This window comes from Aedes albopictus, chromosome 2 (assembly GCF_035046485.1).
Source record: "Aedes albopictus strain Foshan chromosome 2, AalbF5, whole genome shotgun sequence".
In the NCBI taxonomy this organism is placed as follows: Eukaryota; Metazoa; Arthropoda; class Insecta; order Diptera; family Culicidae; genus Aedes; species Aedes albopictus.
Window position 1 is genome coordinate 297,580,687 of NC_085137.1, and position 23,217 is coordinate 297,603,903.

Genomic DNA, 23,217 nt, shown 5'->3' on the forward strand with positions numbered 1-23,217 from the left:
AGGACACAACACATGAATGGCGAACACTCAAAAAAATGGGTTGAAATCGGTTGAGAACTGTTTCCGGAATCGTAGTCACCGCATCGACTTTTTTGGAAAACATACTTCCGAGATAATCACGATTAAAGTTTCAAGTTTGCACTACACGCCCGTATAAGGGAGCAAGGCGCAAAACGCTATATCTTTGCTTTTACTGATTGGATTTTTATGAAAATTTGACACAGCATTCTCAAGAACCCATACTTTAAGATAAAAGAATAAAAAAATCGATTTGTTGCTCGACCTCAACATATAACCCCTTAACGCCTTTCAATAATCTGCTATTAATGCACGTTTTGTTTGTTTTTCAATGAACTTTCATTTAATTCTGAGATATTATACTAATCATAGCATAAAAGATACTGTGCCGACAAGCAAAGTTAGGTGTTGTACAAAATTTATTTGTACACGTTTTACTATTTTATTGCTCTAACAAAAAATACTCCACCAATTGCATATTTGTACTACACATGAAATTTAGCAGGGGCAATGAACACAATTTAAGATGTTCCCAGGCCAAATTTGAGAAATTGTAACGTATCCATCCATTGCAGAGTTACAGCCGTATTTCAGCGTCACAATTATTGCGGCTACAGACTTTAATTTAAGCTGCTTTGTTTATTTAGTTTTTCATATCTATTAAAAAAAAAACAACACATTAATCGAGAATCCGTTAAGCGTGACATAAATAACAGTTTATATTTACTAAAATTTATATTTCTACAGAAAGAGTGTAGAATTAGCATCAAGTTAAAATACATATATTAAAAACGAAAATAAAATCTACACAAATAATGATTCATTGCCACTTCCTCCTTCAATTTCATTATCCTCTGTGTTATCCAGTTCTATCCTGTAAAATAGATAATTTGTTGCATGAGGGTTAAAAAACGAAAATATATAAAAAGTTACTCTGGTAATGGTTCATACGAAGTGGTTTCCGTTTCTTCGTTACCTATGGAACTGCCACTTTCGTTCTCCTCTTCGTCGCCGAATCCAATCCTGCAAGAAGTTTACTCATTGATCATTTGATTATTCTGGAATACTTTAATTTTGAGTGGAGCTGATCATTTTAAACATTTCATTTTATTTCAAACGTATCAATAACTTCAATGCTTGAAACAGAATAACAGTTATTATTTAGGTGAAAGTTGCAAGACTATTTGAACATCATATCTCCACATGTTCGAAAAAAAAATCAGTTTTAAGATATGTATACTTGGCAAACTTTTTTGAATACTGAAATTTTTCATTTCTTATTTTTCAAAGACATTCATACATTACTTTTTGTAGGACCCCAAACAAACATTATTGCTGTACAACAGATGAATAAGCCGCTCCTAAGGCCTAATCTTGGAAAGTTTGGCTGAATAAGCTGTTATTCAGCTGGCATTGTTACTTGGGACGTCGATAGCGATATTTTAAAATAGCAGTCTAGATAAATAGAACAAAATACTTAAATACAGAGTCTTCACATAAAAAAAAATTGGATTGTAAAAAACGTTATCACTGATCAATTCCACACGAGATTCTGATTCGATATCTTACTCTAAAAGCGGTTTATCCGACGATACTTCCGATGACTTATTTCCATTTCCAGTACCGTTCACACTTCTCTCTGTGTTACCGAAACCGATCCTGCAAAAATATTCTGTTGTATTATTCAACTTAGAACTTAGAACCTTCAAGAATACAAATTCCGGGGTCTTACTCCAGTAGCGGTCCATTTGCAGCATCTTCCGATACGGTGTGCACCACGACCTTCAACCCGGACAGGCGGGAGATTTGTTCCCGCATCCGCTGGACCCTATTGATAAAAGTTGCTTCGTCCACTGTTTCCGGGGGCGCGGGTTCGTCCGGTTGAGTTCTAAATGACGGCAAGTATCCGGCCAATGACGATGTGGCGTTTCCAAGGGCACTCATTATCATTTCATTGCCAGCCCGGAACGGATAGGTTGCGTAATAATGCACCTGTTCGGCCACATTCATCAGAGCATCGTGGGCCGTATCGAATGCCTGGTCGATCCTGTCCTTGACTGCTTCTTGCGCCTGTTTGAGGAGTGCTTCTTCACGGGCGATCACATGTTTCTGAGCGTCTATGAACAAGTTTATAATAGCGCCACCACATGGCTCAGGATTGAGAGTCACGCACAATAACGCGGTTACAATAGTTAATCGAATAACCATTATTGCTCTAATTTCTCCACTTGACACACTGTATTGTCTGACTAGTTATCTCAGAAATGGTTTCCATTAGACTGAGGGGTCGCTTTTTTGGATTCGCTTGTCCGCACTTTGAACTTGGATGTGTCATTGGCGTTATGAAATGAACACGTTTTGGTAGGCGCTTACTTGCGGTGTGTGCAGAAATGTGGTACATTTCCAATGATTCATATTGCACTGCATTGCACTGGCATATACGAATTGAGCTTCGTTTTAGAAAAAAGTTGGAAGATGACTGTAATATGAAGAATCCTCAGCCATAGCACATGTTCAAATCCTGAGTTGATGGCCAGTTTACATATGTTTTAGTTCTTTCCGACAATTCATTATTCGATAGTATTAGGACGGCATTAGCATATTGTATGTAAATGTGTTATTTATGTAAAGACAGTAGCTAAAACTGTCGGGTAGCTTATTGTTCAACAGAACTAGCACGATAAGTAAATTTGGCTTGAGGGAATTCCCTTAGTAAATGCAGTTGTTCCTATGTTTCAAATACCGTAAACCGGGGTCAAATTGATCACTTCAAAACAGTTTTTGCAAATAACAATAATTGCAATTTAAATATTTTCAAGAGAATTTCTGCAAAATCATTACCAGGTCTCTATAAAACTACGTGAAAGAATTTTGTTTAACAGCATAAAATGGAATATTGGTAAAAATAGAAAATTGCCGGCTCTGCTAAATTCTTAACTCGAATAATGTGTCAAAACTCTTACAATAATATCATCATGTCTTCCCATTTTCAAAATTCGATATTTTCAAAAAAAGGAAATCCTACATTTTGAAACACACTGTAGTGATCAAACATTCTGAAAGAATGTTAATTGATAGCTTTTCTCTTATAAGGAACCATGTGCTCAAAGGGGGATCAAGTGTCATCAATTTTTGTAAAATACATCATAAGATATGCTTTCAAAAAACCATAGTTTTGAAAACTTTAGTAACAATAGGGTGGCCACCCAACCGGAAATACCGGGAAAACCGGGAATTAACCGGGAATCGCAAACAACCGGGAAAATACCGGGAATTTGTTTATAACATGAACAATCCTTGGTAATGAAAGTCCAGGATAATCATTATTATTGCATCTATATAAGAATTATTGTGATTTTTCTAGAACAGGATCTATCAATACTTTATCCTAGATACTAGATAAGAAGATCGAATCCTAACCCTTGAATAATCGCACAACTCGTTGAAAAAAATCGCATTTTGTACTCAGCATAAGCGTGGTGGCCAACTGCGTGACTGATGGAATGACCATTGTAAAATATTGTATGTATTTTTGTTATAACTACCGTTTGTTACCCCACTCTGCAACGATCATCAGCATAACTGATGATCGCGAGATAGTAACCCATTCTCGCAGCATCCACCCAGTAGAGATAGATAGCGCATCTCAACCTATCTCTCCGGTTGCCCGGAGATAGAGAAATGCGATAGCCGATCCAGATAGATGTAGGTAGATGAGATCAGTCTCGAAACCGTGCGCGAATAAACCACACGTCCGTCGTCACAATGAACGAATTTGTTTCCATCATTATTCCTCGGTGTTGTCGATTGTGGTGGAAGAAATTCTTCATTCGGTCGCGCGGGACTAAGTGCCAGTGAGATCACCGTGCTAACCCTCTGGGTCGTGGATTCCCCCAGAGTCGCGAATCGGGATAAGACCAGATTGAGAACGGTCATTTCGGTTGTGTTGACCAGTGCGCCAAGGTCGAAGACGGAACATAATTAATGGTCCTTCGAGCCGGATTCGATCGAAGCGACAAAGAAACAAGTGCGGTGATACGGTGCTAATTGTTCTCGCGGCGTGGTTTTGCGTTTACCATTGTGCGGTCGCCTGTGCAAGGCGGCATTGTTGCTGGTTGCTGGCTGCATCTGTGCTTGGTTCTACGGTGGCTGTGGACACGCGGTTGGGCTGCTCGGCGACCACACATCGACGACGACGACGACGACGACGACGACGACGACGACGACGACGACGACGACGACGATCCATACAGGGCTGTGCAGCGGTTCCCGTACATTCTGAGCTAAGTACATAGTTATAAGGAGGTGGTCGAAGGTGGTGTTAAGAACGCATGATCTTACACTGACGAAGTGCATGTGCTGGAAATAGCCATCAATAAAACGATCTATTGCATGATTGCGTTTCATTTGGTCTGGGGGGTTGATTTGGTTCGCTGAGTTGAGCGCACTTTGAGCTTGTTGGTCAGTGATTTATTTCTGATATTCTGTCACTCGGTGGGTTCTGTCAAGCGCGAAACGTTCGATATCGCGGCGCGGTCGGATTCCTGTGTGCAGTGTAAGTGCAAAAGTGATTGAGATGGTGAATTCCGACCTGAGAAAGCTGACGAAGAAGGAGCGACAACTGCGGGACATGGTAGAAGCCATTCAGGAGTTCGTGAACGAGTATCAGGAGGGACGCGATCGAAGTTCAGTTCCAGCAAGGCTGAAGAAGTTGGACGAGGTCTACGATTCTTTCTGCGATGTGCGCGCTGACATCGAAATACTCCTCGAAGAATGCGACACCGATGATGAGGAGGGTAAAGATGTTCCAGCAGCGGTTCGCGAACAGACCATGGCGGCCAAGGTGAAACAACGCAGCGAACAAAATTCCAAGATCCTGAAGACATTCATCCAACAATACTTCCGACTGAAGGCATCATTAGAAGGTTTCATGCACGGGCCCGGTTCAAGCAGTCAACTGGTCCCAGCACCACCGAACAACGCACCGGCGGCGGCCTCCCCTATGCGTGTGAAGCTACCCGAATTGAAGATTCCGACGTTTCGGGGATCGCTCATGGAATGGGTCACTTTTAGGGACACGTTCAAAACCCTAATTGTCGACAATCCTCACTTGACCGATATCGATCGGTTCACATACCTTCGAACTTCGTTGGCGGGAGAAGCGCTGCAGCAGATTGCGTCGATTGACCTCACGGCGGACAACTACTCCATAGCGTGGCGCTCATTAGAGTCACGCTACGAAAACAAGAAGCTTCTGGTGAAGTCCCACATAGATGCTCTATTCGCAGTCAACCCGATGAAGAAGGAGTCCTTCGAAGCGCTGAATCACGTCATCGGCGAGTTTGAGAAACATCTACAGATGCTGACGAAGCTCGGCGAAGATACTCAACATTGGAGTACGCTTCTGGCTCACATGCTGGCCAGCAAGCTCGATCCCACAACACAACGACTGTGGGAAACGGAACATCGCTCAACAGACGTTCCCAAATATGACGACATGCTGAAGTTCCTAACGAACCACAGGACAGTTTTGCGTTCGATTTCCGGTGAAACACAAGCACCAAAGGAGCCGAAGAAATTCTCAAAGTTTAGCAGCAGTTATTCGGTTCAGCAGCAGTCGTGTCCATTCTGCAGTGACGGTCAACATTGGACGTACCAGTGCAAGCGGTTCAGGGAGATGAGAGTCGACGAGCGGAGGAATGCAGTGAAGGTCAACGATTTGTGCTTCAATTGTCTCGGTCGCGGTCACACTTCAAAGGTCTGTTCCCGAGGCGCCTGTCGTGTTTGCGGTCAACGACATCATTCATTGCTGCACATCAACAGCACTAATGAGCAGCAGGCACCGCAATCGAACAAGCGCTCGCAACAGTCACCACAGAACCCACAATCGAGTCAGACAAGTTCATTCTCACAGCACAAAAAGCCAACACATACCAATCCTCAGCAATCCTCAAACCAATCTTCCAAAAACCCCATTCCTATAGCCAATCCAAGCATGCAAACGCCACCTACTCTAGACACTCCTAACGTTGTACTCACCGCTCAAGAAGCCAAGGTGTCACGATCGGTTCTGCTAGCAACTGCGATCGTGATCCTTGAAGACCCCTTTGGAAACACCATGCAAGCTAGAGCATTGCTTGACAGCGGCTCTCAGCTGTGCTTTATTTCTGAACGAGCATCGCAGCGTTTGAAATTCAAGCGCTCTCGCGAAGCACTTTCGATTAGTGGTATCGGTCAAGCCGCTAAGAAGTGCAAGCAATCCATTTTCGCTCGGGTTCGCTCTCGTATTTCGTCGTTCACTGGGGAAGACGTATTCTACGTGCTTCCACAAGTTACGCTTAACCTTCCCACCCGGAAGATTGATTCCAACAGTCTGCAACTTCCGGAGGGCATCGCACTCGCCGATCCACTTTTCACGGAACCCGGTAGCGTGGATGTGATTATCGGGGCAGGATTGTTCTTCGACCTGCTCCTCAAGGAGAAATTCAAGCTCGGAGAAGATGGACCAGTCGTACAAAACACGAACCTCGGCTGGATTGTATGCGGAAACCTTCCTATCGAGACAGATGTGCTGAGACCGCACGTTGCCAATCTGTGCACCGAAAGGCTGGATGATCTACTCACGCGATTCTGGGAGCTGGAGTCGTGCAAAACGAACAGTGTGCTGTCATTGGAAGAATACGCCTGCGAGAAGCTCTTCGACCGTACAACGGTGCGGGATGGAAGTGGGCGGTTCATTGTAACACTTCCCAAGAAGGACTACTTGATTCGTCAACTTGGGGATTCGAAATCCACGGCGATGCGCCGTTTCTTGTCGCTGGAACGCCGGCTAGACCAGAATCCACAACTCAAGCAAATGTACAGCGAGTTCATTCACGAATACCTTCGCATGGGCCACATGGAGGAGGTTGTCGCGGACGAAGAAGATGCTGCACTGCCGCAGTACTTCATTCCGCATCACTGCGTCATCAAACCCGACAGCACAACTTCGAAGCTACGGGTAGTGTTTGATGCATCGTGTGCTACGTCGACCGGAGTCTCCCTCAATAATGCGTTGATGGTGGGGCCGACGGTTCAGGATGATATCATTTCGATCGTCCTTCGCTTCCGATTTCATCGGATTGCCATCGTAGCGGACGCCGAAAAGATGTACCGTATGGTACTGCAACAGTGGACGGATCGCAAACTGCACAAGATCTTCTGGCGAGATAGTCGGAACGAGGAAATCCGAGTCTTCCAGTTGAACACCATAACGTACGGGACGGCGTCAGCGCCGTATTTGGCCACGAAATGTCTTAAGCGACTCGCAGAACTGGATGGACACAAGTACCCTGAAGCAGCAAAAATCCTCAGCAAAGACTTTTACGTTGACGACATGATGACTGGAGTGGACAGTGTAGAAGATGGAGTCAAGCTGTGCAGCGACATGCAGCAGCTGCTGAAAGGCGGAGGATTCAACCTGCGAAAGTGGAGTAGCAACTGTCCAGCTGTTTTGGAGGAAATACCCGCGGAGCTCAAGGACGACCGCAGTTCGTTCGAGCTCGACGACTCAAGCGCTACCATAAAAACCCTTGGTCTAGTCTGGGAGCCCAGGATAGATGTATTCCGCTTCAAGGTTCCGGAATGGACATCTTCGGTGATCTGCAAACGTTCGGTCGTTTCCGACCTAGCAAGAATCTTCGATCCGATCGGGCTAATCGGAGTTGTGATCGTCTCTGCCAAAATATTCGTCCAGACCCTCTGGAGACAGAAGGTTTCCTGGGATGAACCTCTGCAAGATGAGCTCCGAACTCAATGGATCGAATTCCGCACCAGCCTTTCGAGGCTCGAAAATCTGCAGATTCCGAGATGGATTGCCTTCCGGAAAGATTGTCTCTCGTTGGAGCTCCACGGCTTTTGTGATGCATCAATGAAGGCCTATGGAGCATGTATATACGTCCGATGTACACACTTTGATGGGACAATCACATCCAACTTGCTGGTAGCCAAGTCACGAGTCGCACCGCTTGCTGAACTGGGTAAGAAGAGGAAGCAGCTCACAATTCCACGACTAGAGTTGTCTTCGGCTGTACTTCTCGCGCACCTGTATGAGAAAACTTCGGCGAGCATTCCGGTACCCGCTCAATCGTATTTCCACACCGATTCTATGATCGTGAGATACTGGCTCTCATCAAATCCGTCGCGATACCAAATGTTCGTGGCGAACAGAATCTCCGAAGTGCAGCATCTGACGAAGAACGGAACCTGGCGACATATTGCAGGCATTGACAATCCCGCGGATGGCCTATCGCGCGGTGTTTCACCTGCAGATCTACAGCAGAACTCGCTATGGTGGGAAGGTCCGGGCTGGTTACGACAAGAGAAGAACTGCTGGCCGGAAACACAAGAAGTAGTACTGGAGGAGCTCGATCGTTCGTGCTTAGAAGAAGGTTCCACAGTAGCTTCAGTAGCAGCAATTTCGCCACCTAGTGAAGTCTTCGGTCTACGTTCCACACTGCACCGGTTAGAAAAATTGGTTGCCATGTTGCTGCGCTTCAAACACAACGCTCTTCACGCACGTGGATCGATTCCCAAGAAGTACGGTCCGGTATCACTTGCAGAACGAGAGGACGCTCTACTGCATCTTGTGAAGCTGTCACAGAAGGAGTGCTTCGCTCAAGAAATCGCCGATCTTGAAAGAAAGGGAGAAGTCAAGCCAACTTCTCGAGTCAACACACTCCATCCACGGCTGGTCGAAGGCGTACTTCGGGTTGGCGGCCGGCTGGAAAATGCTCCAATTTCGACGGACCGGAAGCATCCTGTGCTGTTGGACAAGAACCACCCGCTAACGTTCATGATTATGCGTCGTTTCCACTTCGAACACCTTCACGCTGGACCACAACTGTTGGTAGCCAGTGTCCGGGAACGCTTCTGGCCACTCAGCGCACGCAGTCTCGCTAGGACGATCGTGCACAGATGCATTACCTGCTTCCGGAATAAGCCGACGGTCCAGAATCAGTTGATGGCTGATCTCCCAGCGGAACGGGTTACCCCAGCGCCACCATTTCTTCGGGTAGGCGTTGACTACTGCGGACCCTTTCTGATCAACTACCCCAATAGAAGGCGAATCACCGTTAAGCACTACGCAGCCATCTTTGTTTGCTTGGTCACTAAAGCGGTCCACATCGAGATGGTTGCTGACCTTACAACCCAAGGTTTCCTGGCCGCACTAAAACGGTTCGTGGCCAGACGTGGAAAACCAGCCCTTATTACGTGCGACAACGGCTCTAACTTCGTTGGAGCAAGGCGGCAGTTGGATGAACTTGCCGCTCTGTTCAGAGGCCAGCAATCCCAGCAAGCAATTACTGCGGGTGCTGCGGATGCTGGAATAGATTCCAAATTCATTCCTGCCAAGTCCCCAAACTTTGGCGGTTTGTGGGAGGCGGCAGTGAAGTCCATGAAGCAGCACCTGAAGAAGGTGATAGGACTGCGAACAGTTACTCCTGAGGAACTCAACACGGTTCTGACACAAATAGAGGCGTGTCTCAACTCTAGACCGCTTACACAGATCAGCAGCGATCCGAGTGACCTCGATGTTCTGACTCCAGGCCACTTTCTCATTCAACGCCCTCTGACGGCCGTGGCGGAACCGTGGCTGCAAGACGTTCCGGAGAACCGACTCTCCAGGTGGCAGAAGGCTGAAGATTTCGTTCAGCGCGTGTGGTCCAGATGGTCCACGCAGTATTTGTCCGACCTGCACAACAGGACAAAGTGGACCCGCCAGAGGAACAACTTGTTCGTTGGCACAATGGTGCTGATCAAGGAGGATAACCTTCCTCCTCTAAAATGGCTTCTTGGAAGGGTGATGCAGATCCATCCAGGCGTGGATGGAAACATCAGAGTCGTTACTGTCCGGACCAAGGACGGAAATGTCGTTCGTGCTATCTCCAAGATATGCATCCTGCCAATTAGCGATAACGACCAACCACCAATAGCTGAGGAGAACTAGATCTCCTTCGACGAAGGCGCAGGAGCGCCTGCGGGAGCCAACCGGCTCCCGCATCCCAGTTAAGTGTTTGTATTTTATAGAATTTCAAAAAAGCTTAAGGAATGTTTTGTGTACGCAGCCACCCCTCCACGGCCCGGAGGCCGATCAGCGAAGCCACCCACGAAGGATGCCATGTTTAAGACCCTCGCCACCTCTCCAACACCCACGATTGCTCAGATGGCCAGGCTGCCAGCGTAGAAGTATCGAAGTTCCCAATCCGGAGATGTCCGGAACGGTTCCGTGATCAGCGACACTCGTGTCACGGAATCAGGCACGTGCGGTGTCTATGCTTGCTCGACTTTCACCCGAACTTCTACCAACGCAACCGTCAGTCTGAGGCAATTCTGGAGATGGTGCTTCAAGCAACCCAAATTCAATAACGTTCAACCAGGCGGACGCAAAGTCATCGGCGCAGGAGCGCTCGCGGAGGCGCGCAAGCCTCCGCGACAGGGAAGTCGTTTTTAGCTTGTTTTTGATTTGTAAAAAATCGCCTCTCATCTTTTCCAGTAGTTTCTGTCCGTTCCGCTGCGCCGGCGTGCGTAGTTGAAGCCGTCCGATGTCACCGATCCAATGCCATCCGTCCGGACCTGGCGATCCCGATGACCGATCCAGAAGCCGACCATCCGGTTCAACCGTGTTCTGTAGTCCAGCAGCGTAGTCGGATTCGATCCACAACGGTGAACAGTCGATGCAGCCGAAGAATACCCCCGCTGGCGATGAGAAAGACGTCTCGCTAGCAACCTGGAGTTCCAGGAAAACACCGGACGTAGCTTCAATAACGATGATTATGTTTTCTGTTTTGATATTATTGTCATGTGTTATTATATCCGTTAGTTCAGTAGTTAGTAGTATAGCAGATAGTTCCGTGTAGTTCTTTTGAAATACCGCGTATTCCAAGGCGGCCGGTATGTAAAATATTGTATGTATTTTTGTTATAACTACCGTTTGTTACCCCACTCTGCAACGATCATCAGCATAACTGATGATCGCGAGATAGTAACCCATTCTCGCAGCATCCACCCAGTAGAGATAGATAGCGCATCTCAACCTATCTCTCCGGTTGCCCGGAGATAGAGAAATGCGATAGCCGATCCAGATAGATGTAGGTAGATGAGATCAGTCTCGAAACCGTGCGCGAATAAACCACACGTCCGTCGTCACAATGAACGAATTTGTTTCCATCATTATTCCTCGGTGTTGTCGATTGTGGTGGAAGAAATTCTTCATTCGGTCGCGCGGGACTAAGTGCCAGTGAGATCACCGTGCTAACCCTCTGGGTCGTGGATTCCCCCAGAGTCGCGAATCGGGATAAGACCAGATTGAGAACGGTCATTTCGGTTGTGTTGACCAGTGCGCCAAGGTCGAAGACGGAACAACCATCAAAAGATTGACTTTCACTTTTAGTACGATAATGATTTTTAATCTAAAAAACTTCATAAATATGTCGATTCCTTGATGTGCGAGGAGTAGTAAGGACAAGTAAATATCTTGGGTAGGCAGTCAGTGTATTGTTCTACCTCAGATATTGCAGAACAAATCTTGTCACTAAAAATAATATATTTTTGAACTCTTTACATTTCCAAATCTGTATGTATGATACTAGAAATCTTCCAGATTCGATCGTTTACAAGAATTTTTAAGGTTTTTTTTTCTGTAAACCTGAACATTTTTCCCAGAAATAGTATAATATTGATTATTGCTGGTAGCCTAGAATCTCTCTTGGTAATTATCAAGGCTTTCTTCGCAAATTTTTCAGAGATTTCTCAAGACATACATCGATTGATTTCCACAACTTCCAACTAACTTTTCCAACTACAATTCAATAAATTCAAGACAATAGAGCAATTTTACCAATAATTTCTAAAGATGTTCTTTAAAGTTACATGCATTTATTACAAGAATTTCCGGAGTAATTTATTTGAGAATTCTAACAATTTCTTCCCGCGGATCTTGAAAATCTTTAGAAATCCTTCTAGGCATTTTATTCGTATTCTATCTATTCTAACAGAAAACATTATCAAGGATCCAATAGTTATTTCAAAGTGTTTACAAACAATTTACGCAGATTATCATTACTAATTTGTTCAAGATTTTTTCCAAAAATCCTCTCTAGTGATTTTCGAGGGATTGCTTCAGTGGGCTCTAGAGAAGTCTATTCAAAAATGCGATATGATTTTTCTCCAACTATTTCATTTGGCATTTCCATTACAAATTTCTACCATAATTTTAGTAGGATTTTCTAAAAGATTCTAACAACATTTCAGCCAGAGTCTTCCTCCACCAAAAACTTCGATATAACCTGGCTATCAGTAAGATTTTTTTCCAGCTTCACAAGGATATTTTCTCAGAGTTATACACGGAACAATGATAAATATTGCCCATTTTACTGGCATTTTACCAGATTAGCTGGTATGTCTGAAACATACTGGAAAAACTTGTAATTAGAAGGCACGAAATGTTGCTAATTGGCAAATGGAGAGATGAAATTTGTGAAAAAAATTGCGTTCTGGTGGGATTCGAACCCACGACTCCGTATTCGCTAGACCGGCGCTTTAACCAACTAAGCCACAGAACAGGTAATGGTTCTGCGGAATAGTTAGTGTAGTTAGTGGGCACAAATAGGAATGTGTTGTGGATTGGCATCTAAGCCGAAAAGAGAGATGAGTTTGTGAAATAGGAGTGTTCACGGTGCGGCTTCGGAGTCAGTTTGGCTTTCTATTCCGCAGAACCATTACCTGTTCTGTGGCTTAGTTGGTTAAAGCGCCGGTCTAGCGAATACGGAGTCGTGGGTTCGAATCCCACCAGAACGCGATTTTTTTTCACAAATTTCATCTCTCAATTTGCCAATTAGCAACATTTCGTGCCTTCTAATTACAAGTTTTTCCAGTATTATACACGGAACTTCCACAATTATAGTTTTTAAAAATTAGCTTGAAGTAAATGTAGAGCATTGATGGAAAAAGTCAAATTTCATTTCTCAGTAAAATGTAAATCAAATCATCACTTTATTTTAAACTTCTAATAAAGCGAATTTAATATGTATAAAATTTCAGAAATATTTTCTTGAACAATATATCACTATTTCAGGATTAAAGAAAATGTCAGTTTCATTATAAAATTTAGCCTTTATCAAATTATTGTCTATCCGGTTGGAATCAAGACTGACGTTCAATCAAAAATTGCCATTTTCTTGGTCCACAAGTTTTTCGCATCTAGTGCGCTGTGTTGCGACAACAACGGGAAGGATGCGCAATACTTTGGACATGTTTCAAAAACGTCGCGAGTTCGGTCGCGTCGCGACTTGATTATGCGGCTTCCGGTATGGTGGCGGCCCGACAATATGTTTTCTATTATAAATGCTATAACTAGAACTCCCGCTTAAATGTTTTTCTGTATCACTTAACAAATTCAAAAATTGAAAATAGTAATGACAGTGTTTTGATTTTGTTGTTGAAGAACCGGGAAAACCCAGGATATAACCGGGAATTTGTTTTACCAAGTTGAGTGGCCACTCTGAAAAATCCTGGTTTTATGTATGGACTTTGAAATAGATGTTTATTTAACTGACATTTCGTGCAAAAACGCATCTAGTTTTGTGTTTTCTTCAAAGTTATAGACAAGATAAGACAAAGGGATCAAGTCTATCCAGTACCCCTTGCAGTGTCCCACTATCAAGTTGAATGTTTAAGTCATCATCAGCGAATTTGTGTATGGCTTTATTAGTCAAATAATAAAAAAAAACATGTTCAAGATGTTATTTTAATTTATGATAATTATTGAAATTGCCTAAGCTAATATCTGATGTTTGATCATCTTTCTCTGTTTCGTTCCCGAGAATGATTGGTTTGTTTTCACACGGTAACGTTTTCCTTTTAAAAAGTTAAACTAAAATGGCTATCTTCTACGGCTTACTTACTTACTTGATACTTGATGGGCTACAACTCGGTGAGTCTACGCCGAATGAAACATGGTCTCGATCCTGGGCCAATCGCTTCCAGTTACTCTGAACGTTTGAGGTCCTTAGGCCTTCCTCAACTGCAACAAGCCACCGTGTGCGCGGCCTACCACGAAGCCGACAGCCCCTTCCTAGTTTTCTACTGAATATGGTTTTAGCTTGTCGTTCCTTCGGCATACGACCTGTGTACCCAGCCCACCGCAGGCCTGTCGTGTTTTATTGGCTTTACTATATCCATATCTCTTTATATACTTGGCACAATTCGTGGTTCATGCGACGCCGCCAGATGCCGTCCTCCAGTTTACCGCCGAGTATTGTTCGCAGCACTTTACGTTCGAAGACTCCAAAGGCTATCCGATCAGCTTCTCTCAAAGTCCACGATTCATGGCCGTATAAAGCGACCGGAAGAATCAGAGTCTTGTACAACGCGAGTTTTGTCTTCGTTTGTAGCCTACGGGACTTAAGTTTACCGACATCATCCACGAAGCCCAGGAGCATATGCGACCTCGTGACAATGGTTCCGCTGCTTTGCACACCAGCTCTTCTTATAGCTCCTTCCAGCGCTATGTTGAACAGTAAGTTCGAAAGAGCATCGCCCTGCTTCAGCCCGTCTAAGGTTACGAACGATGACGAAATTTCATCCGCAACCCGTACACTTCATTTCGGACCGTCCTGCATGGCACGAATCAGTCTAATCAGCTTCGCTGGAATACCATGTTCGATCATTATCTGCCATAACTCATTTCTCTTCGCTGAATCGGCCCTCGCGAAAATCCGCCTGGTATTCGCCGACGAAGGACTCCTCAATCGGCCTCAGCCTGTGAAACAGAACTCCGGACAAAATATTGTACGCTGAATTGAGAACTGTTATTCCTCTGTAATACACGCGCTGCAGTCGATGCCCTTTTAATGATTGATTGATTTATCTTTATTATAGAGACTTTCAGCCCTTGGCTGGTTCGTCTCTTGCCCTTTCTTGTATAGAGGGCAAATGAGACTATGCAATCAACTAGCAAACAGTAACTCTTCCTCTTCCCATATTTTTATTTATTTTTTCATTTATTCATTTATTTCTTTGACCTTCATCGGGCATAGAGCCTTAATGAAGCCTGGCTGGGAAAAGCCTTTTTTGAGTTGCCCACATCATACGGCTCACTCAAAAAGGCATAAAAACCCTGCATCTTTTGAATACATATACACATTAAAACATAGGCAAAAAAATACAAAAATGCCTTAAAAACTAAATTGTTGTTATATCATCAATATAATACGGTGAAAGAGTTCATACTGCATACTGTTCCCAGCAGCCGTGCTTGGTGGTTTAGTGGCAACCGCTTCTGATTTGTATGCAGAAGGTCGTGGGTTCAATCCCTGGCCCGTCCCTTTCATCATACTCTGTATCTTTCTATCCACTTTATTTCTCTACCTCTTCTCTACATATACAACTCATGTATATTCATATGTTCATAGCCATCGCTAGAACCAGAAACGAATTGCAAAAATTTGTTTCCCTTCCTTCCAACTTCCACAGCACAGTGCATGTAACGCCTACAAGTTATGCAACCAAAGCGAACTGTGCCGCTCGTCCTTCATAGTAATCACCACACAATATATCTGCTTGAACTTCCCCAATCCATGGATCGCTTCATCGACCCAATGGTGACTCCCAAATCTCCCATCCTTTCCGTCTAACAAATACCCCAGTCCGTTGTGGGGATGCGATCTTTAGTAGCAACAACCAGCACCCTCTAACATTCTTTTCCCTTCCCAACTGACTATAATGACGTGACCGGCGCCGTTATTGATAAAAAATGTATGGGCTGCTTAAATTGCACTTTGAGAATAAGTGGAGTGTCCCAGCCTTTATTCATTTGGATCTCAGTGCAATTGGTACCAGCTCAGAACAATCACGGAGGAGCAATCATTGACATGTATAGTCAGATTTGATCGTTTGATCGTTAAAAAACGTATATTTTACCAAGCTTTTCTACTTAAAGCTTGTTGAGCGCCCCCTTAGGTTCAATCGAAGTCGTTTATTATATATTTTCCATACTATCGTTTCAGTTTGAAAATTTTGGGTGGAAACTGTATTTATATTCTGCAATAGAATATTTATCATTGGAACATCTGAAAAATGCTGCTTAAGATCAAAATGAGCTCTTCACATTTCCATCTGCAACATCCAGAAATCGAAAGATCTGAAAATAACTGCTCAAGATCAAAATCAGTTCTCTCATACATTCATCTATAGCATCCGAAAATTGTAAGATCTGAAATCTACTGTTCAAGATCAAAATTAGTTCTTTCACACACTCATCTACAACATGGCGGGATCAAACCAACACAATTACAATGAGCCGCAAACACATTAGAAAACGTAGAACTTGATGCTCTTGTTACTTCCTATTTTCAGATATGAGTCGTAGTTTCATAAGTTCGATTCTGGTCGCGGCCAAATTTTTTTTTTTTAATCTAATCCATCTGTCAGATCATTTTTTGATTTTGGTTTGATGTTCTACAGCCCAGATCTCCCCAGATATTAGTTTGATCTTATAATATCTAAATGAGATATTATTATGTTTTCCCCATACTAATTTTTGATCTTTTATCTCTTATGTTAAACAAACCAATAGCTAATTATGATCTTGAGTACACTGAGTAATATCAAATGATGATATTGTTTTGATTTTTTCTTCTACTCGGGTATGTACATGGAAATCCGATAATAATTAAAATTATGATACTGTGACCCGTGGAAGTCTACTACATGCCAATCATTTCGTAAGGAATGAACAGTACTTACCTTGCCGGTCAGGCTAAGGCCGGGGTGGCCTCTGCTGTACATAGTAGCCGCCTCCATTCCACTCGGTACGTAGGGTCCGCAGATCGTCCTCCACTTGGTCGACCCACCTAGCTCGCTGCGCTCCACGTCTTCTTGTACCGGTCGGATGACTCTCGAGAACTATTTTAGTCGGGTTGCTATCCGACATCCTGATGACGTGACCCGCCCACCGTAGCCTCCCGATTTTCGCGGTATGGACAATGGTTCTTTCTCTCAGCAGCTGATGCAGCTCGTGGTTCATTCGCCTTCTCCAAGTCCCGTCTTCCATCTGCACTCCGCCGTAGATGGTACGCAACACCTTCCGTTCGAAAACTCCAAGGGCGCGTTGGTCCTCTGCACGTAGGGTCCATGTTTCGTGCCCATAGAGGACAACCGGTCTAATCAGCGTTTTGTAGATGGTTAACTTCGTGTTACGGCGAACTTTATTCGATCGTAGAGTTCTGCGGAGTCCAAAGTAAGAACGATTTCCTGCCACAATGCGCCTCTGAATTTCTCTGCTGGTGTCGTTGTCGGCGGTCACCAGTGAGCCCAAGTACACGAATTCTTCAACCGCCTTGATTTCATCACCGTCGATATGAATTCGGGGTGGCGGGCGCGGTGATTCCTTCCTGGAGCCCTTTGCCATCATCTACTTTGTCTTCGACACATTAATGACTAATCCGATTCGCCTGTCTTCACTCTTTAGTCGGATGTACGTTTCCGCCATCGTCTCAAATTTACGAGCAATAATATCAATATCATCGGCGAAACCAAGCAGCTGAACGGACTTCGTGAAAATCGTCCCACTCGTGTTTATCCCCGCTTTTCTTATTAGGGTGTAATGTTGCATGTTGAACAGCAAGCACGAAAGACCATCACCTTGCCGTAACCCTCTGCGAGATTCGAAGGGACTCGAGAGTGTCCCTGATACTCGAACTACGCACATCACTCGATCCATCGTCGCCTTGATCAACCGTATCAGTTTATCCGGGAATCCGTATTCGTGCATAATTTGCCATAGCTGTTCTCGATCGATTGTATCATACGCCGATTTGAAATCGATGAACAAGTGATGTGTGGGCACGTTGTATTCGCGGCATTTCTGCAACACCTGGCGGATGGCGAACATCTGGTCCGTTGTAGCGCGTTCACCCATAAATCCAGCCTGATATTGCCCCACGAACTCTCTTGCAATCGGTGATAGACGGCGGCATAAAATTTGAGAGTATCTTGTAGGCAGCGCTCAGTAGTGTGATCGCGCGGTAGTTCCCGCAATTCAACTTGTCGCCCTTTTTGTAGATGGGACACACGATACCTTCCATCCATTCCTCCGGTAATACTTCCTCCTCCCAAATCTTGGTAATGACCCAGTGTAGTGCTCTCACCAGTGCTTCTCCACCGTATTTCAGAAGCTCGCTTGGTGGTTGATCTGCTCCAGCGGCTTTGTTGTTTTTCAACCGGCCAACCTTCTCCTCAATCTCTTGAAGGTCAGGGGCCGGAAGTCTTTCGTCCTGTGCACATACTCCTAGATCTGTTACCACGCCACCTTCGGTACTTGCAACGTCGCCATTGAGGTGCTCATCGTAATGCTGCCGCCACCTCTCGACCACCTCACGCTCGCTCGTGAGAATATTCCCGTGATTATCTCGGCACATGTCGGCTTGTGGCACAAAGCCTCTGCGCGAGCGGTTCAGCTTCTCGTAGAACTTTCGTGTGTCCTTAGCGCGGTACAGCTCTTCCATCGCTTCGCGATCTCGTTCTTCCTGCTGGCGCTTCTTCATCCGGAAGACTGAGTTCTGCCTGTTCCGCGCCTGTTTGTAACGTGCCTCATTCGCTCTCGTACGGTGTTGCAGCATTCTCGCCCATGCTGCATTCTTCTCATTTTTCAACTGTTCACATTCGCCATCGTACCAGTCGTTTCTGTGATTCGGAGTCGCGAAGCCTAGCGCTGTAGCCGAGGTACTACCTATGGCGAATCGAATGTCCCTCCAGCCATCTTCAAGTGTAGCTGCGCCAAGCTGCTCTTCCGTTGGTAGGGCCACTGCTAACTGCTGCGCGTAGTCTTGAGCCACTTCTACGTTACGAAGTTGCTCGATGTTGAGCCGCGGCGTTCGACTTCGACGCGTGGTGATAACTGTCGAAAGTTTTGAGCGCATGCATACAGCGACTAAGTAGTGATCCGAATCTATATTCGCACTGCGGTATGTGCGGACGTTGGTCCGCGAAGAATTTACCGTCGATTAGAACGTGGTCGATTTGGTTTTCTGTTTGGTTGTCGGGTGTTCTCCAGGTGGCTTTGTGTATGTATATCTTTGCGGGGGAAGAAGGTGCTTCGGACTACCATACCACGGGAGGCTGCAAAGTTTACGCATCGCTGGCCGTTATCATTCAATACGGCGTGCAGGCTGTTTCGCCCGATTACCGGTCTGTACATTTCCTCCCTTCCTACCTGCGCGTTCATGTCGCCGACTACGATTCTCACGTCACGCGGCGAGCAACCATCGTATGTTTGCTTTAACTGCGCGTAGAACGCTTCTTTCTCGTAATCGGGTCTCCCTTCGTGTGGGCAGTGGACGTTGATGATGCTGTAGTTGAAGAAACGGCCCTTAACTCTCAACATCAGAGATGCCAGATTATTTTTATCAAAAATCTGTATCAATACAGATTTTTTTCTGTATCGCCATATTTGAGGGTATAGCATACACCGAGAGTCCTAGATTTCAACAAACACTAACAAAAATGTACTACTTTTTGACGGTTTGAACTTTTTACTGATATTCATTTTTCGAAAACATGTGCTACAATGCACAAATTTTCATATATTCTTTAAAATTTAAGCAGCAATGTATAAAGTTTTCATTAAATTTATTAAAAATAACTTCAAATGTTATGCTTTCTGGAGAAATCTGTATCACATTTCAAAAATCTGTATTTTTCTGTACTCTGTATCTTGTCTGTATAGCAGGTCAAGAATCTGTATAATACAGAAATATCTGTATATCTAGCATCTCTGCTCAACATGCACATCCTTGCGTTGATTGGCTGCCACCCGATCACACGTTGTCGCATCTTGCCCAACACTATAAATCCTGTTCCCAGTTCATTGGTGGTGCCACAGCTTTGGTAGAAGCGCTCAATGCCCGCTTTTCCACACTTTCTGTCCAGTCCAACAAAGTTCCTGCAACGCCACGATGTCGAAGTTGCGGGGATGTAGTTCGTCGTAGATTATCCTGTCACATCCTGCGAAACCTAGTGACTTGCAATTCCATGTTCCAAGTTTCCAATCGTAGTCCTTATTTCGTCGCGTGGGTCTTTGCCGATTGTATCGAGTCGTATTTTCTCCCATGTTATTCGCAATGGGGATTTTTACGGGTGGCTTATTGGGCCTACGCCAACACTCCTGTCTCACCGGAGGGCCATTGTGCTAGTTCTGTTTAACGTCCCAACCAACACTGGGACGACCACGCTGATGGGGCTACCACCTTGGGTCTAGCTGGGCGTGGTACAGCGTTTCTTACTCAGCCGCTGGATGCCAGAACAGACGCTGTTTGAGCCGCACCTCCTTGGTGAACAGACGATCGGATCGTACCTCCTCAATCTAGCTGAAGTCAGAAGGACAACAGTGCCCAGGCTGCACTACCAGCTAAGCACACAACTCTTAGCTGGCGATCTTTGTCATCGCTTGACCCGTGGAAGCATGAGGTAGGAACTTGTGAGGACTAGAGCTATATTGGACGCTCTCCTTATCCACTCACCGTTTCGCAGCCTTGATCTTATAATATCTCAATGAGATATTATTATGTTTTTCCCCATACTAATTTTTGATCTTTTATCTCTTATGTTAAACAAACCAATAGCTAATTATGATCTTGAGTACTTCACTGAGTATTATCAAATGATGATATTGTTTTGGTTTTTTCTTCTACTCGGGTATGTACATGGAAGTCCGATAATAATTAAAATTATGATACTGTGACCCGTGCAAGTCTACTACATGCCAATCATTTCGTAAGGAATGAACAGTATACCTTGCTATTTACGGCTTGTAATCAGCGAACCTTTCTATTGGTGAATACATAATACTCAAGTAGAATTCAATCACGTTCAAACGTTTTTCAAATAAACAACCCCGAACTTCATTTGTATGCGACGAGCGCAAAAGTTTGATTGGCAAATACGGAAGATTAAATAGCCGGGTGCCATTCCCGAACGGCGCTGATAATGATTTGTTTATAATTGACTATCGCCTTCATAAGCCAACCAACGGAACGGGCTCATCTGGTCGATTCGCTACAGGAAAGGTGAATTCATGTGGAACAGACCGACCCACGAAAAGAATTTAATCAGAATTCGTCTTCGCATGTGTTCCTACTGATCATCAATAATGAATAATAAAAAAAAATTGCTAATCAGCTGCGCACGGGTTGTTTTTTTTTGTACAAAGAATTCCTGTATAGATGTCTCAACAGTTCTGCATGACTTTGAATGGTGCTTCGGACTATAAGCGACTTTCGTATAATTACTTTGGTATTTCAATCACATTTATTCAACCTTTCTTAAACCTAGCGTTTGTACATCACAGTTCCTTAATGGTGTCCACGTCCGTGACCGTGACCATGTCCCTGATTGTGACCGTAGCCGTGTCCGTGTCCGCCAAATCCTTGTCCGTGTCCTCCTGCGTTGGGAGAAGCGTAAAAAATGCATTTGTTGTTTGTTCCTAAAATTTAAAAGTTCAGCATTACCTCCGTAAGCCTGAGCTCCGTGAGCACCGAATCCTGGTCCGACTCCGGCGTGTCCACCATGGCCTCCGAATCCACCATGGCCTTGGTTGTGTCCGAAGCCACCGCTACCGTGTCCGTGACCGTGCTGAGCGCTAACCATAGCGACAACGGCAACCAGCAGGGCGAGAAGCTGCAGCGGAAAAGTATATTTTATAGAGCGTGGTCCGAAGCGATATGCGGAGATTCTATGTAATAATAAATGTTGCGTGATCCTATACTGCAACGGAGCCCGTTTTATTCTTAGATCATGCGGTTTGAAATAGCGGCAATTGCAACGTTGAAAGACTACTTTGAAAGAATGTTGACCTTACATACTCTTTGTATAACTTCATTTCATATATGCCACGTTTCTCACACAATTAATTATCTGCATCGGCTGTTCTCCTACTCTCCGCATCGACCAATGTGGCGCTAGCTTCTATGCGCCGAAAATCGCTAAAAGTAAATCGCAAAAATATTGTATGGCGAATACCATCTAAAGGCAAATTCTTCAAAGTGGAACACATTGTTCGAAAAAATATTTGGTAGTGGTTGTGCACAATGGTGACCACTATTAAGCCTACCAAATATTTTTTCTGGAAAAGCTTTGTATTTCAAGTAATTCAAGTTTAGATGCATTTCGCCATACAAAATTAAATTGATTTACTCCTGCTGATCAACTGTGGCTGCGCGCAAAGCGGGTAGTCCATTGTTTTATCTTTCACATTTGCTACTATGTATCCTTAATTGAATGGCACTTTCAGCACTCATAACCATTAAGTTGGTTTTGTTACATTTGTCAAACCCCGTTTTTGCACATCTTTAGGCTCTAAACTTACCATCATAAACTTGGCCATTATGTTTGCAATGGGATGTTGTTTCTCTGCGCTGAACTTGAAATAAAAACCTTGCTACTACTTTTTCGTGCTTATTACGAAATTAGGATGCGTACTGATGCTGCCTTAATGTTTACTTCCAGCTTTTATACCGGCTTCTGAAGTGTTGTTTTTCTTTTCCTCGCTTTTGACCATCCTACCGGGTTCCATTTCACTAATGATTGACGCCGGACCGATCGGGCAGTCTGTGTGCAGAAGCGAATAAGAACATCTAAATAAATAAGCAATTCAACACCAACCAACCAAGCCTAAATAAGAAAAAAAGAGAATCACCGTTGCCCAATCAATGTCTTTGTCGATCCATCCGGCTCCCCGGCTGTGCCGTATGATGCCATCAACACTAAATACCACCGGATGAGGTGGCCCGTGTGGTTCCTTCGTTATCGAAGCTTATGCTATGGTTAACGACAAACAGACGTTACACGTTTAAATGTTTGATGTTTGGCATGCCTCATCAGAAATTATAACTCGGCTTTATTTTTTTCAATCTTTAGATTTTTAGAATTTTTCGCATTGGATCTAACGAGAATTGCTTAAAAAATGTTAAAAGTCACCAAAGCTACCTACTAGTTTATAAAATAAAACGAAAGTCGTGAACTTCTACCAACGACCAAAATTTTTGATGCATAATTTATGCACTAATAAAGATCGTGTTTCAAAAAATTTAAGTGGAACAGTTTTTGAGTTTTTCTTGAAAATCAAGCTTTATATAGTTTTAAAAATATGGCATTTACTAAACC

The 23,217-nt window shown here is 44.3% G+C and overlaps 3 protein-coding genes across 3 annotated transcripts; 1 reads left to right on the plus strand and 2 right to left on the minus strand.

The window, feature by feature from the left end:
• Positions 1 to 812: 812 nt before the first annotated feature.
• Positions 813 to 2,498, minus strand: LOC109423687 (uncharacterized). The gene is made up of 4 exons (XM_029878576.2): positions 1,751 to 2,498; positions 1,588 to 1,677; positions 952 to 1,041; positions 813 to 892 (listed from the first exon to the last, which is right to left on the minus strand). The coding sequence occupies exons 1-4, from the start codon at positions 2,224 to 2,226 to the stop codon at positions 823 to 825; spliced, it is 726 nt and encodes a 241-aa protein (XP_029734436.1). The 5' UTR covers positions 2,227 to 2,498; the 3' UTR covers positions 813 to 822.
• A 2,096-nt stretch (positions 2,499 to 4,594) lies between these two features.
• LOC134286647 (uncharacterized) lies at positions 4,595 to 10,006 on the plus strand. The gene has a single exon (XM_062848295.1). It carries the CDS (start codon positions 4,595 to 4,597, stop codon positions 10,004 to 10,006), a length of 5,412 nt encoding a protein of 1,803 aa, XP_062704279.1.
• An 11,334-nt stretch (positions 10,007 to 21,340) lies between these two features.
• LOC109430568 (uncharacterized) lies at positions 21,341 to 22,573 on the minus strand. The gene is made up of 3 exons (XM_029878575.2): positions 22,421 to 22,573; positions 21,564 to 21,732; positions 21,341 to 21,496 (listed from the first exon to the last, which is right to left on the minus strand). The coding sequence occupies exons 1-3, from the start codon at positions 22,436 to 22,438 to the stop codon at positions 21,408 to 21,410; spliced, it is 276 nt and encodes a 91-aa protein (XP_029734435.1). The 5' UTR covers positions 22,439 to 22,573; the 3' UTR covers positions 21,341 to 21,407.
• Between the last annotated feature and the right edge of the window lie 644 nt (positions 22,574 to 23,217).

Bases quoted from the DNA above. Each gene is read 5' to 3' on its own strand.
- LOC109430568 (XM_029878575.2), bottom strand. The intron at 21,497-21,563 runs GTAATGCTGAAC...CTCCCAACGCAG, and splicing joins CGGAGCTCAGGCTTACGGAG to GAGGACACGGACAAGGATTT.
- LOC109423687 (XM_029878576.2), bottom strand. From the start codon at position 2,226: ATGGTTATTCGATTAACTATTGTAACCGCGTTATTGTGCGTGACTCTC. The intron at 1,678-1,750 runs GTAAGACCCCGG...ATATTTTTGCAG, and splicing joins GCAAATGGACCGCTACTGGA to GATCGGTTTCGGTAACACAG. The intron at 1,042-1,587 runs GTAAGATATCGA...AACTTCTTGCAG, and splicing joins TCGGATAAACCGCTTTTAGA to GATTGGATTCGGCGACGAAG.
- LOC134286647 (XM_062848295.1), top strand. From the start codon at position 4,595: ATGGTGAATTCCGACCTGAGAAAGCTGACGAAGAAGGAGCGACAACTG.